General features: G+C 39.2%; 1 protein-coding gene across 5 annotated transcripts in view; it reads left to right on the top strand.

Annotated features, from left to right (window-relative positions):
- The window catches only part of G2E3 (G2/M-phase specific E3 ubiquitin protein ligase), a 73,313-nt gene that overhangs the window by 20,167 nt on the left and 38,836 nt on the right, over positions 1 to 14,310 (top strand). For all 5 annotated transcript variants that reach the window (XM_069559454.1, XM_069559456.1, XM_069559455.1 and 2 more), the window contains exon 2: positions 11,489 to 11,529. In XM_069559454.1, coding sequence (XP_069415555.1) covers positions 11,489 to 11,529 — 41 coding nt within the window. The remainder of the gene's footprint in view (positions 1 to 11,488; positions 11,530 to 14,310) is intronic.

Raw genomic sequence — 14,310 nt, forward strand, 5'->3', positions numbered from 1 at the left:
AAGACATTATAGGAAAAGAAAACTGTAGGCCAATATCCCTGATGAATATAGATGCAAAAATTCTTACCAAGACACTCGAAAACCAAATTCAGCAGCATGTTAAAAGGATCATACATGATGATCAATCAGGATTCATCTTTGTGTGTAAGAATGGATCAATATATACAAATATATAAATGTGAAACATAATACAAGTGGGTCTTTCCAGATGGTGCTAGAGGTAAAGAACCCGCCTGCCAGTGTAGGAGGTGAAAGTGATGCAGGTTCAATCCCTGGATCGGAAAGATCCCCTGAAGTAGGAAATGGCAGCCCATTCCAGTATTCTTGTCGTGAGAATCCCATGGATCGAGGAACCTGGCTGGCTACTGTCCAAAGAGTCGTAAGGAGTGAGACACAACTGAAGCAACTTAGCACAACACAAATGGAAGGAGAAATTAAAAAGTCATCTCAGAAGATACAAGAGAAACTTTTAACAAAATCCAGCATCCTTTCTACTTATCAGAACAAGACCCAGTTTCCCCCACAGTCTCTCACATCAGAAAGCTTCTATAAGCCTCTTATTCTTATCCCTCAGAAGGCAGACAGAATGAAAACCACAATCACAGAAAACTAATCAAACTGATCACATGGATCACAGCCTTGTCTCACTCAATGAAACTATGAGCCATGCTGTGTAGGGCCACCCAGGACGGATGGGTCATGATGGAGAGTTCTGAAAAAACGTGGTCCACTGGAGAAGGGAATGGCAAACCACTTCAGTATTCTTTCCTTGAGAACCCCATGAACAGTATGAAAAGGCAAAAAAATAAGATGCTGAAAGATGAACTCCCCAGGTCGGTAGGTGCCCAGTATGCTACTGGAGAATACTGGAGAAATAACTGCAGAAAGAATGAAGAGACAGAGCCAAAGCAAAAACAATGCCCAGTTGTAGATCTGACTGATGATGGAAGTAAAGTCTAATGCTGTAAAGAGCACTATTGCATAGGAATAGTGCCATGTTAGGCCATGACTCAAGGTAAATTGGAAGTGGTCAAACAGGAGATGGCAAGAGTGAACATCGACATTTTAAGACTCAGTGAACTAAAGTGGACTGGAATGGGTGCATTTAACTCATGACCATTATATCTACTACTGTGGGCAAGAATGCCTTAGAAGAAATGGAATAGTCCTCATAGTCAACAAGAGTCCGAAATGCAGTACTTGGGTACAGTCTCAAAAATGACAGAATGATCTCTGTTTGTTTCCAAGGCAAACCATTCAGTATCACAGTAATCCAAGTCTACACCCCAATCAGTAATGCTGAAGAAGCTGAAGTTGAGCCGTTCTATGAAAACCTACAGGACCTCCTAGAACTAACACCCAAAAAAGATGTCCTTTTCATTATAGGGGACTGGAATGCAAAAGTAGGAAGTCAAGAGATACCTGGTGTAACAGGCAGGTTTGGCCTTGTAGTATAAAATGGAGCAGGGCAAAAGCTAACAGTTTTGCCACACAAATGCACTGGTCATAGCAAACACCCTTTTCCAACGACACAAGAGACAGCTGTGCACATGGACATCACCAGATGGTGAACACCGAAATCAGATTGCTTATATTTTTTGTAGCCAAAGATGGAGAAGCTCTGTACAGTCAACAAAAACAAGACCAGGAGCTGACTGTGGCTCAGATCATGAACTCCTTATTACCAAATTCAGACTTAATTGAAGAAAGTAGAGAAAACCACTAAACCATTCGGGTATGACCTAAATCAGATAGCTCACAGTGATACAGTGGAAGTGACAAATAGATTCAAGGGATCAAATCTGACAGACAGAGTGCCTGAAGAACTATGGGTGTACGCTTGTGACAGTGTACAGGAGGCAGTGATCAAGACCATCTCCAAGAAAAAGAAATGCAAAAAGGCAAAATGGCTGTCTAAGGAGGCCTTACAATAGCTGAGAAAAGAGGAGGAGCAAAAGGCAAAAGAGAAAAGGAAAGATATAACCATTTGAATACAGAGTTCCAAAGAATAGAGAGGAAAGGTATGAAAATTTTCCTCAGTAATCAATGCAAAGAAATAGAGGAAAACAATAGAATGGGAAAGACTAGAGATCTCTTCAAGAAAATTAGAGATAGCAAGGGAACATTTCATGTAAAGATGGGTACAATAAAGTGCAGAAATGGTATGGACCTAACAGAGGCAAAAGATATTAAGAGGTGGCAAGAATACACAGAAGAACTATACAAAAAATATTTTCGTGACCCAGACAACCACGATGGTATGGTCACTCACCTACAGCCAGACATCCTGGAATGCGAAGTCAAGTGGGCCTTAGGAAGCATCACTATGAACAAAGCTAGTGGAGGTGATGGAATTCTAGCTGAGCTATTTCAGATCCTAAAATATAATGCTGTTAAAGTGCTGCACTCAATATGTGGCAAATTTGGAAAACTCAGCAGTGTCCACAGGATTGGAAAAGGTCAGTTTTCATTCCAGTCCCAGAGAAAGGCAACGCCAAAGAATGTTCAAAGTATCTCACAATTGCAGTCATCTCACACGCTAGCAAAGTAATGCTTAAAATTCTCCAAGCCAGACTTCAACATTTCATGAACTGAGAACTTCCAGATGTTTAAGCTGTATTTAGAGGAACAAGAGATCCAATCACCAACATCCACTGGATCATTGAAAGAGAGTTCCAGAAAAACATCTACTTCTGCTTTTATTGACTATGCCAAAGCCTTTGACTGTGTGGATCACAACAAACTATGGGGAATTCTGCAAGAGATGGGAATACCAGACCACCTGACCTGCCTCCTAAGAAATCTGTATGCAGGTCAGGAAGCAACAGTTCGAACTGGACATGGAACAACAGACTGGTTCCAAATAGGAAAAGGTGTACGTACGTCAAGGCTGTCTGTATATTGTTACCCTGCTTATTTAACTTATACGCAGAGTACATCATGTGAATGCTGGGCTGAATGAAGAACAAGCTGGAATCAAGATTGCCGGGGGAAGTAACAACCTCCGATATGCAGATGACACCACCCTTCTGACAGAAAGCAAAGAAGAACTGAAGAGCTTCTTGATGAAAGTGAAAGAGGAGAGTGAAATTGTAGGCTTAAAAGTCAACATTCAGAAAACTAAGATCATGGCATCTTTTCCCATCAATTCATGGCAAATAGATAGGGAAACAATGTAAACAGTGAGAAATTTTATTTTGGGGGCTCCAAAATCACTGCAGATGGTGACTGCAGCCATAAAATTAAAAGACACTTGATCCTTGGAAGAAAAGCTACGACCAACCAAGACAGCATATTAAAAAGCAGAGATATTACTTTGCCAGCAAAGATTGTTCTAGTCAAAGCTATGGTTTTCCAGTAGTCCTGTATGGATGTGACTGTTGGACTGTAAAGAAAGCTGAGTGTGGAAGAATTGATGTTTTTGAATTGTAGTGTTGAAGACGACTCTTGAGAGTCCCTTGGACTGCAAGGACATGTAACCAGTCATTCCTAAATGAAATCAGTTCTGAATATTCATTGGAAGGACTGATGCTAAAGCTGAAAATCCAATACTTTGGCCACCCAATGCGAAGAACTGACTCCTTGGAAAAGATTGTGATGCTGGGAAAGATTGAAGGCAAGAGGAGAAGGGGATGACAGAGGATGAGATGGTTGGATTCATCACCCACTGGATGGACACGAGTTTGAGTAAGCTCCAGGAGTTGGTGATGGACATGGAAGCCTGGCATGATGCAGTCCCTGGGGTCGCAAAGAGTTGGACATGACTGAATGAATGAGATGAACTGATCATCCTTTCAGGATAAAAATTCTCAACATAATGGCTATAGAAGGGGGAAGTACCTCAACATTTTAAAGGTCATAGACGACAGGCTCACAGTTTTCATTTTACTCAATGGTTAAATGTTGAAAACTTCTCCTGTACGATCAGAAACAGGACAGGGGTACCCATTCTCACCTCTCCTTTTCAGCAGAGTACTAGAAGTCCTAGCCAGAGCAATTGGGCCAGAAACAGAAATGAAAGCATCTATGTCAGAAAAGAAGTAAAAATGTGTTTGCAAGTAACAGGATCTTATTTATTGAAAACCCTAAGAATTCCACCAAAAAACTGTTTATACAGCCACTCAGAGTGAGTGGGAGTCTGGCTTACTTTATTAATTTGTTATCTATTGCTGTGTAACAGATCACTGCAAAACTTGGTGCCTTATAAAAATAGACATTTATTATCTGTCAGTTTCTGTGAGTCAGAAATTTGGGACCAGCTTAGCTGTGTGATTCTGGCTTTGGGTCTTCCATGAAGTTGTTCTTAGGCTGTGAACCACACTTCAGTCTTATAAAGGCTTGAATGGGGCTGGATGATTTGTTTCTAAAATAGTTCACATATATGACTTTGGGTAAATGCCTCAGTTCTTTGCCAAGTGGAGCTCTCCTTTAGGAGCATCGTGAGTCTTTAGACATGGCAGTAAGCGTCCTCTAGTGCAAGTGATCCATGATAGAGAGGAGGAGGAAGTCATAATGCCTTTTATGACCTAGCTATGCTTTGTCACTTATGCCAGACTCTTTGGTGGAAGTTAGTAAGCACAGCCACAGTCAAGGAAAAAAGAAAATTAGGCTCCAACTTTTGAAGGGAGGAGATTCAAACTGAGTGTCAGTGACTGACCAAGTGGAGGTAAGTAATACAGGAGACTCAGAATATGTCTAGATAGTGGCCTTCTGGAGTTCTTAATTAAATTGTTAATGGTTTCTCAGGGAAGGGAGGAATACTTTAATAGTATTTCTAAGACCAAGACTTGGGCTGTTACTGAGATATATATGTACCCACGTTGGTTCTCCTCTTTTCACTTAGGAAGACTTAAAATTCATGTAATGGAAACGAAATGATAAAATCTAGTTAAAAACGTGAGCTTTTTTTTTTTTTTTTTTTTTTAGGAAGTTTTGTTTTAGAGACTCCTGACTGAAGGGATGCTGTGGATTAGGAAGAAAGCTGATGTGAATGAGTCAAAAATATGAGTCTTGTAGTACCTTTGGAACATTATCCTGTTTGGGAGTAACTTAATTTTTATATAATCTTAAGCTTAGAAAGGACTTCCCACGTGTCTCAGATGGTAAAGAATCCACCTGCAATATGGGAGACTGGGGTTTGATCCCTGGGTCAGGAAGTTTCCCTGGAGAAAGGAATGGCAACCAACTCCAGTGTTCTTGCCTGGAGAATTCTATGGACAGAGGAGTCTGGTGGGCTATAGTCCATGAGGTCACAAAGAGTCAGACACAACTGAGAAACACAAGTACACAAGTACAAGTAAGCTTAGAAAATAGCTGTAAGAATAGTGAAAGGAACTCCTATATACCCTTTAAACAGATTCCCCAGTGTATGTTTGTGACATTTGCCTTCACCTGTTTTGGCCCAGCTGGCCTAGAACCACCAGGGATAAACCTGTAGTGTGATTAAGTTAGGTTTGTTGACAATGCAGTGAGAGAGATCACAGACCAGGGGAACCACAAGGCTTTGCCCCAAAGAGTAAAATAGATTTTTTACAGGATTTTGTAGCAGGGTGGCACTGAAATAAAATTCTAATGAAGTAGTGTTTTGATAGAGTCAAAACAAAATCAAGGTTATGTGTAAAAGAATCAACATTAGGTCTGAGCTGTGAAGTGGGCTGAAGGTGGTTCCTTGAAAATTACAGAATTAAGAGGTTTTTGAACATTTCTTCTCCTGAAGTTGCTTACTTAGGTCATCCTAGGAAGAGTAGGGTATTTCAGAAAGTTTGCTTAAGTTCAGTTCAGTTCAGTCGCTCAGTTGTGTCCGACTCTTTGCGACCCCATGAATCGCAGCACGCCAGGCCTCCCTGTCCATCACCAACTCCTGAAGTTCATTCAGATTCATGTCCATCGAGTCAGTGATGCCATTCAGCCATCTCATCCTCAGTCGTCCACTTCTCCTCCTGCCCCCAATCCCTCCCAGAATCAAAGTCTTTTCCAATGAGTCAACTCTTTGCATGAGGTGGCCAAAGTACTGGAGTTTCAGCTTTAGCATCATTCCTTCCAAAGAAATCCCAGGGCTGATCTCCTTCAGAATGGACTGGTTGGATCTCCTTGCAGTCCAAGGGACTCTCAAGAGTCTTCTCCAACACCACAGTTCAAAAGCATCAATTCTTCGGCGCTCAGCCTTCTTCACAGTCCAACTCTCACATCCATACATGACCACTGGAAAAACCATAGCCTTGACTAGACGGACCTTAGTCGGCAAATCAATGTCTCTGCTTTTGAATGTGCTATCTAGGTTGCTTGTAACTTTTCTTCCAAGGAGTAACCATCTTTTAATTTCATGGCTACAGTCACCATCTGCAGTGATTTTGGAGCCCCAAAAAATAAAGTCTGACACTGTTTCCACTGTTTCCCCACCTATCTGCCATGAAGTGATGGGACCAGATGCCATGATCTTCGTTTTCTGAATGTTGAGCTTTAAGCCAACTTTTTCACTCTCATCTTTTACTTTCATCAAGAGGCTTTTTAGTTCTTCTTCACTTTCTGCCATAAGGGTAGTGTCATCTGCATATCTGAGGTTATTGATATTTCTCCCGCCAATCTTGATTCCAGCTTGTGTTTCTTCCAGTCCAGCGTTTCTCATGATGTACTCTGCATAGAAGTTAAATAAGCAGGGTGACAATATACAGCCTTGACATACTCCTTTTCCTATTTGGAACCAGTCTGTTGTTCCATGTCCAGTTCTAACTGTTGCTTCCTGACCTGCATACAGATTTCTCAAGAGACTCGTCAGGTGGCCTGGTACTCCCATCTCTTTCAGAATTTTCCACAGTTTATTGTGATCCACACAGTCAAAGGCTTTGGCATAGTCAATAAGGCAGATAGATGTTTTTCTGGAACTCTCTTGCTTTCTCCATGATCCAGCAGATGTTGGCAATTTGATCTCTGGTTCCTCTGCCTTTTCTAAAACCAGCTTGAACATCAGGGAGTTCACAGTTCACGTATGGCTAAAGCCTGGCTTGGAGAATTTTGAGCATTACTTTACTAGCGTGTGAAATGAGTGCAATTGGGCGGTAGTTTGAGCCTTCTTTGGCATTGCCTTTCTTTGGGATTGGAATGAAAATTGACCTTTTCCAGTCCTGTGGCCACTGCTGAGTTTTCCAAATTTGTTGGCATATTGAGTGCAGCACTTTCACAGCATCATCTTTCAGGATTTGAAATAGCTCTGCTGGAATTCCATTATCTCCACTAGCTTTGTTCATAGTGATGCTTTCTAAGGCCCGCTTGACTTCACATTCCAGGATGTCTGGCTCTAGATGAGTGATCACAACATCATGATTATCTGGGTAATGAAGATCTTTTTTATACAGTTCTTCTGTGTATTCTTGCCATCTCTTCTTAATATCTTCTGCTTCTGTTAGGTCCAGACCATTTCTGTCCTTTATCGAGCCCATCTTTGCATGAAATGTTCCCTTGGTATCTCTAATTTTCTTGAAGAGATCTCTAGTCTTTCCCATTCTGTTCTTTTCCTCTGTTTCTTTGCATTGATCGCTGAAGAAGGCTTTCTCATCTCTTGCTATTCTTTGGAACTCTGCATTCAGATGCTTATATCTTTTCTTTTTCTCCTTTGCATTTCGCTTCTCTTCTTTTCACTGCTATTTATAAGGCTTCCCCAGCCATTTTGCTTTTTTGCATTTCTTTCCCGTGGGGATGGTCTTGATCCCTGTCTCCTGTACAGTGTCATGAACCTCATTCCATAGTTCATCAGGCGCTCTATCTATCAGAGCTAGGCCCTGAAATCTATTTCTCACTTCCACTGTATAATCATAAGGGATTTGATTGAGGTCATACCTGAATGGTCTAGTGGTTTTCCCTACTTTTCTTCAATTTAAGTCTGAATGTGGTAATAAGGAGTTCATGATCTGAGCCACAGTCAGCTCCTGGTCTTGTTTTTGTTGACTGTATAGAGCTTCTCCATCTTTGGCTGCAAAGAATATAATCAGTCTGTTTTCGGTGTTGCCCATCTGGTGATGTCCATGTGTAGTGTCTTCTCTTGTGTTATTGGAAGAGGGTGTTTGCTATGACCAGTGCATCTTCTTGGCAAAACTCTATTAGCCTTTGCCCTGCTTCATTCTGCATTCCAAGGCCAAATTTGCCTGTTAGTCCAGGTGTTTCTTGACTTCCTACTTTTGCATTCCAGTCCCCTATAATGAAAAGGACATCTTTTTTGGGTGTTAGTTCTAAAAGGTCTTGTAGGTCTTCATAGAACCGTTCAACTTCAGCTTCTTCAGCATTACTGGTTGGGGCATAGACTTGGATTACTGTGATATTGAATGGTTTGCCTTGGAAATGAACAGAGATCATTCTGTCGTTTTTGAGATTGCATCCAAGTACTGCATTTTGGACTCTTGTTGACCGTGATGGCTACTCCATTTCTTCTGAGGGATTCCTGCCCACAGTAGTAGATGTAATGGTCATCTGAGTTAAATTCACCCAGTCCAGTCCATTTTAGTTTGCTGATTCCTGGAATGTCGACGTTCACTCTTGCCATCTCCTGTTTGACCACTTCCAATTTGCCTTGATTCATGGACCTGACATTCCAGGTTCCTATGCAATATTGCTCTTTACAGCATCAGACCTTGCTTCTATCACCAGTCACATCCACAGCTGGGTATTGTTTTTGCTTTGGCTCCATCCCTTCATTCTTCCTGGAGTTATTTCTCTACTGACCTCCAGTAGCATATTGGGCACCTACTGACCTGGGGAGTACCTCTTTCAGTATCCTACCATTTTGCCTTTTCATACTGTTCATGGGGTTCTCAAGTCAAGAGTACTGAAGTGGTTTGCCATTTCCTTCTCCAGTGAACCACATTCTGTCAGGCCTCTCCACCATGACCCGCACGTCTTGGGTTGCCCCACAGGCATGGCTTCATTTCATTGAGTTAGACAAGTCTGTGGTCCTAGTGTGATTCGATTGACTAGTTTTCTGTGAGCATGGTTTCAGTGTGTCTGCCCTCTGATGCCCTCTTGCAACACCTACCATCTTACTTGGGTTTCTCTTACCTTGGGCGTGGGCAAGCACAGCCGCTGCTCCTTACCTTGGATGAGGGGTATCTCCTCACCGCCGCCCCTCCTGACCTTCAACGTGGGATGGCTCCTCTAGGCCCTCCTGCAGCTCTCACAGCCACCACTCCTTGGGCGTGGGCTTGCTCCTCCTCGCCGCCGCCCCTGGCCTCGGGCGCTGCTGACCCTGGCCTAGGATGTGAGGTGGCTCCTCCTGGCTGCTGCCCCTGGCCTGGGATTCAGGGTATCTCCTCTCAGCCATCGCCTCTGGCCTGGGGCGCGGGGTACTTAAGTTACTTCCCATCATCTTCCCAGTTGAGAGACAAGTACTGTTGTGCTATTTTTTCCCTGATAGGTTACTTTTTTAAAAACATAAAGAACTTTATGTAAATGGAATAATGTAGGTCATAATAGTGTGCAGTTTCTTTGACGCAGCTTGTTTGTAGATTCATCTGTTTTGTTGCATCCTCAGCACTTGTTACCTTTTCATTGCTAAGTAGTATTGCATTTTATTAATATACTGTAATTTGCATGTCAGTTTTCTTGTTGATGGACTTGTAGGGTTCCAGTTTGGGAGTATCATGAAGACAGCTGCTATGAGCATTTCTATATAAAGTTTTTAGTCTATATGTTTATTTCTCTTGGATGTATACCTGGCTGTGAAACTCCTACATCAAAGGCTAGGTGCTTGGGTATATATGTTTAACTTTTAAGAAACTACTAAAACTTTTCAAAATGATTATTCCATTTTACATTCCCATCAACAATTTACGAAAATCCCCCAGTTGCTTCATATCCTTTCCAGTGTTTGATATTATAGTCTTTTTAATCTTAGACATTTTTACAGGTATAAAGTAGTCTTCATGGTGGTTTTAGTGTTTATCATCCTAATTAACAATGATGTTGAGCATTTTTTACTTGTTTACTGGCCATTTGTATATCTTGCTTCATGAAGTGTCTGTTCATGTTTTTTGCCCATTTCTTGGTTGTTTGCTTTGTATTGTTTTAGGAGTTCTTTATGTATTCTGGGTACAAGACTTTGTCTGACACACTTTTACAAATATTTTCTCCTAGTATGTGGTGTGCAGAATTTACCTTCTTAATGATATCTTATGATGGGTAGAATCTTTTAAATTTGATGAAGTTCTTTTAAAACTTTAATAGTTTTAGCTCTCACAATAAAGTCTATGATCCACTTGAAACTAATTTTTATTTATGGTGTAAAGTGTGAATCTCAAGTTTCCCAATTTTCCATACAGAGATCCATTTTTTCCTGCATCATTTGTTGATAAAAGACTTCTTTTTCTCATTGTTACCTTTGTTAAAAATCAGATGACCAGAAAAGTCTGAATCTGTTTCTGGGCTCTTTATTTCTATTCCAGTGGTCTGTGTGGAATACTGTGTATTAATACACTTTGAAAAGCTATATAGAGTACTAATTAGATTGTTGCAAACAGGAAAAACCTTTCTTGTTCATGTTTTGATAGCACTGGAGATCTTTCTCATGATCATCATCTTGCTGCCAGTGATATTTGGAGGCTTTTCAGCATGAAGCGCTATATATTCCTATATTACTTTTTTTTTTTTTGTGATATGTGAGATTGATACTCACTTTTATTCTTTTCTATTTGTAAAGATGCAAAAACACTTGTTTAGGTCAGAGTTCTGAGGCTAGTGATTAAGAAACTTTAGGTACCTTTTTTTAAGTCTTATAGTTGTCTGAACATATATTATAAAAATCTAGACAAAATTTCATTGCAGTGTTGAACCAAGAGAGATGCCCAGGTCCTTATAGTTTGAAGGGAAAGAGGAGGACAAGACATAGCCACATAGAAATTGTGATTTCTTATAAAGAAACATTAGTTTATAATCTTGCACGTTACCCTGTGTTGTGGATCTCAGTCGTTCTGAATCATCAATCCAATCGACTTAAGTAAGCAGTAGTTGCAATTCATCTGCAGAGGGGAAGGGTAAGAAATTAGAAGCTGGAGAAATTGAATCTCAACTATAAATCTGTTGTTGGGATACTGACTAAATATTGTGTATAAGTTAGAATTTTTATGTTTATTTTAGGTGAGGTGCTGTAATGATGTGTTTATGGAATTTTCCACAGTAGATTTGTGAAAATGCTAGAAAGTTGAAAGTCTGAAGTCTGTTCCTGTATGTCCTGAGTTGGGTCTCCTTTTCAGTAAATACCAGTAGTCATCTTAATCTTCTTGATAACTAAAAAATGTTCCTTCCAATTTCAACACTGTCCCCAGAATTTACCACCTTTGTTGAAAATTACTGGTCTTAGATGTGGAAAGGTGAAGAAATAAAGTATTGGAGTAAGAAATGATCATGCAGCTTGTTCGTTATCATACACTGACTAAATCTAAATAAGATGGGTAATTTGAGAATTTTGAAATTAAGATGTCTAATTGTATATTCTTATTTTTCCTAGTAAAATGAATGAAAATAAACCTGGAGGCTCACAGAATTCTAGTAAGTAATCATATTTAAAATATTTTCAGGTTTAACTTAAAATATTATGATACATCATTCTTGCTTTTTTTTAAATTACAGTTAATCTTTTAGACTGCTACTCAAACACTAGGAATGAATTTCCTGATCCATGCTTAGATCGTGTTTCTATATACTGAAGTATAATGTTTTATGTATTAATTTCAACAAAAATCTGCTAGAAAAGGATAATTTGCCAAATTTTATTTGTATATTCTGTATTTATCAAATGTGGTTTGTATTTGAACAAAACAGTTATTATTTCTTTAATAAATATGATTTTTTTACCTTTTTGTGTGATTTTTCTTCTTACAAAAGATAAGATAAATGAGAACAGTTAATGTATAAAAGTTTAACGTGAAAAGGAAAACTTGCCTGTTAGTGCTCACAACCATCTCCTCAAACAGATGTAGACTTTACTTTTAGTTGTTTTCTTCATTTATTAGTTATAAATAGAGTCGATTTGCTACTATGGAAGATGAAAATTGTAAATTGTTACTTTATACTCAGTTGCGACTACTTCTCCTGATATCTGCCCTTTTTAAAATTTATTGTTTGATTGCCTCTAAAAGTGTTACACTTGAAACTGAATCTTTACTCTCACTTATAGAGTATCTGTTAACTGCCTATCATGTTGGATAAGGAAATTTATGCCCTTAAACCTCCCTCGACTTTGCTTTCCTGCTTTTACCTATAGACTTCTATCAGTTATGCTACTGGTTCTGAAACTTAGTAGTTCATGAGCTACCTTCTTATATTTGTCAAATGTAAATATCACCTATTACTGTTACCTCATTAGTATTTTTCTTAAGTTTGTCTCAGCTTTTTACTTGAATGAATGTGTTCGTTTTATTACTGTAACATAACCAGTATCGTTTGCTGAAGGGTTATGTAGAAGGTGTAGAATCGTAAAGTTGGAACAATTTTACAGAATTTTAAATGTTAAAATTAATATGCAAAGTACAAATAAAAACAAAAGTAACCTACTTAGAAAAATGCATGCCTGAAACCTGGTCTGTTCTGTGTCCAGGGCCTTGGTACCAGGCAAGGGAGGAAGGGAACAGATGGAAAGCACAAGTCCATAGCATATAGCGATGCAGCTCCATCCAGCATTCACTTTGAGGACTCTTCCGCAGTCTCGGCTAATTCCTTGTATTCCTCTTGAGGCTAATTCCTTGTATTCCTCTTCCTCTTGATAGCTGCATACATACTTGTAGTTGAAAGTATAGGCGCTGGGGATGAAGAAGTTAAGGTGGGAGTTGCTGGTGTAAGATTTGCAATAATCAAATGACAATTTGCTGGAATTATTGTGGTCAGTTACTCTGTGTTGGGGAGGAAGAGGTGCTGAAATTTTGAGGGAAGGGGCCTCCAGTTACTGCTTGGTGAGCTGTAGTGAGGGAGAGCAAATACAGGATGGATGTTTCACAATATTAAGTATTGATTTCTTTCCAGTCCTGGAATCTATTTTGTGAGTAACCTGTTGACAGATACAGTACATTTTCAACATATAACATCCATTCTTGATTACGTATTAAATATGGTAAATAAGATTAGCTGCTGTAATAGGTAAACCCTGAGGTTTTAATGGTTTAACATAATAAACATTTATTACTTGGTCATGTTACACTCTGGTGTAGATTGGTTAAGGAAGATTGAACAGATAGGGGCTTTATGTTCCATACAGTTGTTTAGAGTTCACATTCATTCCATCTTGTATTGATTAACTGCCGTGAGATACTCAATCTTTTCAACTGGTGATTTTTTTTCCTTGTTTTGTTAGTATGGTATTAGAAATATGTACAAGTAAATATCATAAGATAGAAAGGATTGGTAATTATATTAATAACATTCAGTCCTACCTTTGTGCCATATTTTTCAAATTATATTGCTATATATTATCTCATTTAATGCTCAGTAAGTCATAGTTTGAGGTAGGTGCTATTGTCGTCCTTATTTTTATAAGATGAGGAACCAGAACCATAAAGTGTTTATGTGACCTGTTCAAGGTTACACAGCAAGAGTGTAGAACTAGGTCTTAACTCATCTCCCTGACTCTGCGGTTTGCCTTTAAAGTTTTATTATTATTGTGATAAAATACATAGAATGTAGAATTTATCATTTTAACTGTTTTGAAAGGTGGCACTTCATTCAGAGTTGTGTAGCTGTTACCACTGTCTAGATCCAAAGCATTATCAGTCCGGACGGAAACTATCCACTAGGTAGTTACTTCTCATTTCTCCTGTCCTCAGCTCGTGGAGACAGCCAGCCTGCTTTTTGTCTGTCTCTGTGGATTTACCTGTTTTGGATAATGTAATCTATTATATAAATGGAATCATGTAATATGTGACCTTTTGTGCTTGGGTTCTTTGACTTACCATAGTGTTTCTAGACTCATCTGTGTTGTAGCATATATCAGTATTTCATTCCTTTTTATAGCTGAAAGATACTCCATTATATGGTCACTGTATATTTTGTTAACCCATCCATCCTGATGGATGAATGGAAATTTGATTTGTTTTCCCTTTTTGGCTATTGTGAACAGTGCTGCTATGAAGATTAACGTACAAATGTTTGTTTGAACATCTGTTTTTAATTCTTTGGTATTATATATAACCAATAGTGAAATTGTTATATAGTAACTGTGTTTAACTTTTTGAGGAACTGCTCACTATTTTCCAAAGTGATTGTTCTATTATTACATTTCACCTAGCAGTATATGAGGGTTCTGATTTCACTATCTCCTTGACAGCATTTGTTATTTGA

The sequence above is a fragment of the Ovis canadensis genome, chromosome 18 (assembly GCF_042477335.2).
Source record: "Ovis canadensis isolate MfBH-ARS-UI-01 breed Bighorn chromosome 18, ARS-UI_OviCan_v2, whole genome shotgun sequence".
NCBI classification, from domain to species: domain Eukaryota; kingdom Metazoa; phylum Chordata; class Mammalia; order Artiodactyla; family Bovidae; genus Ovis; species Ovis canadensis.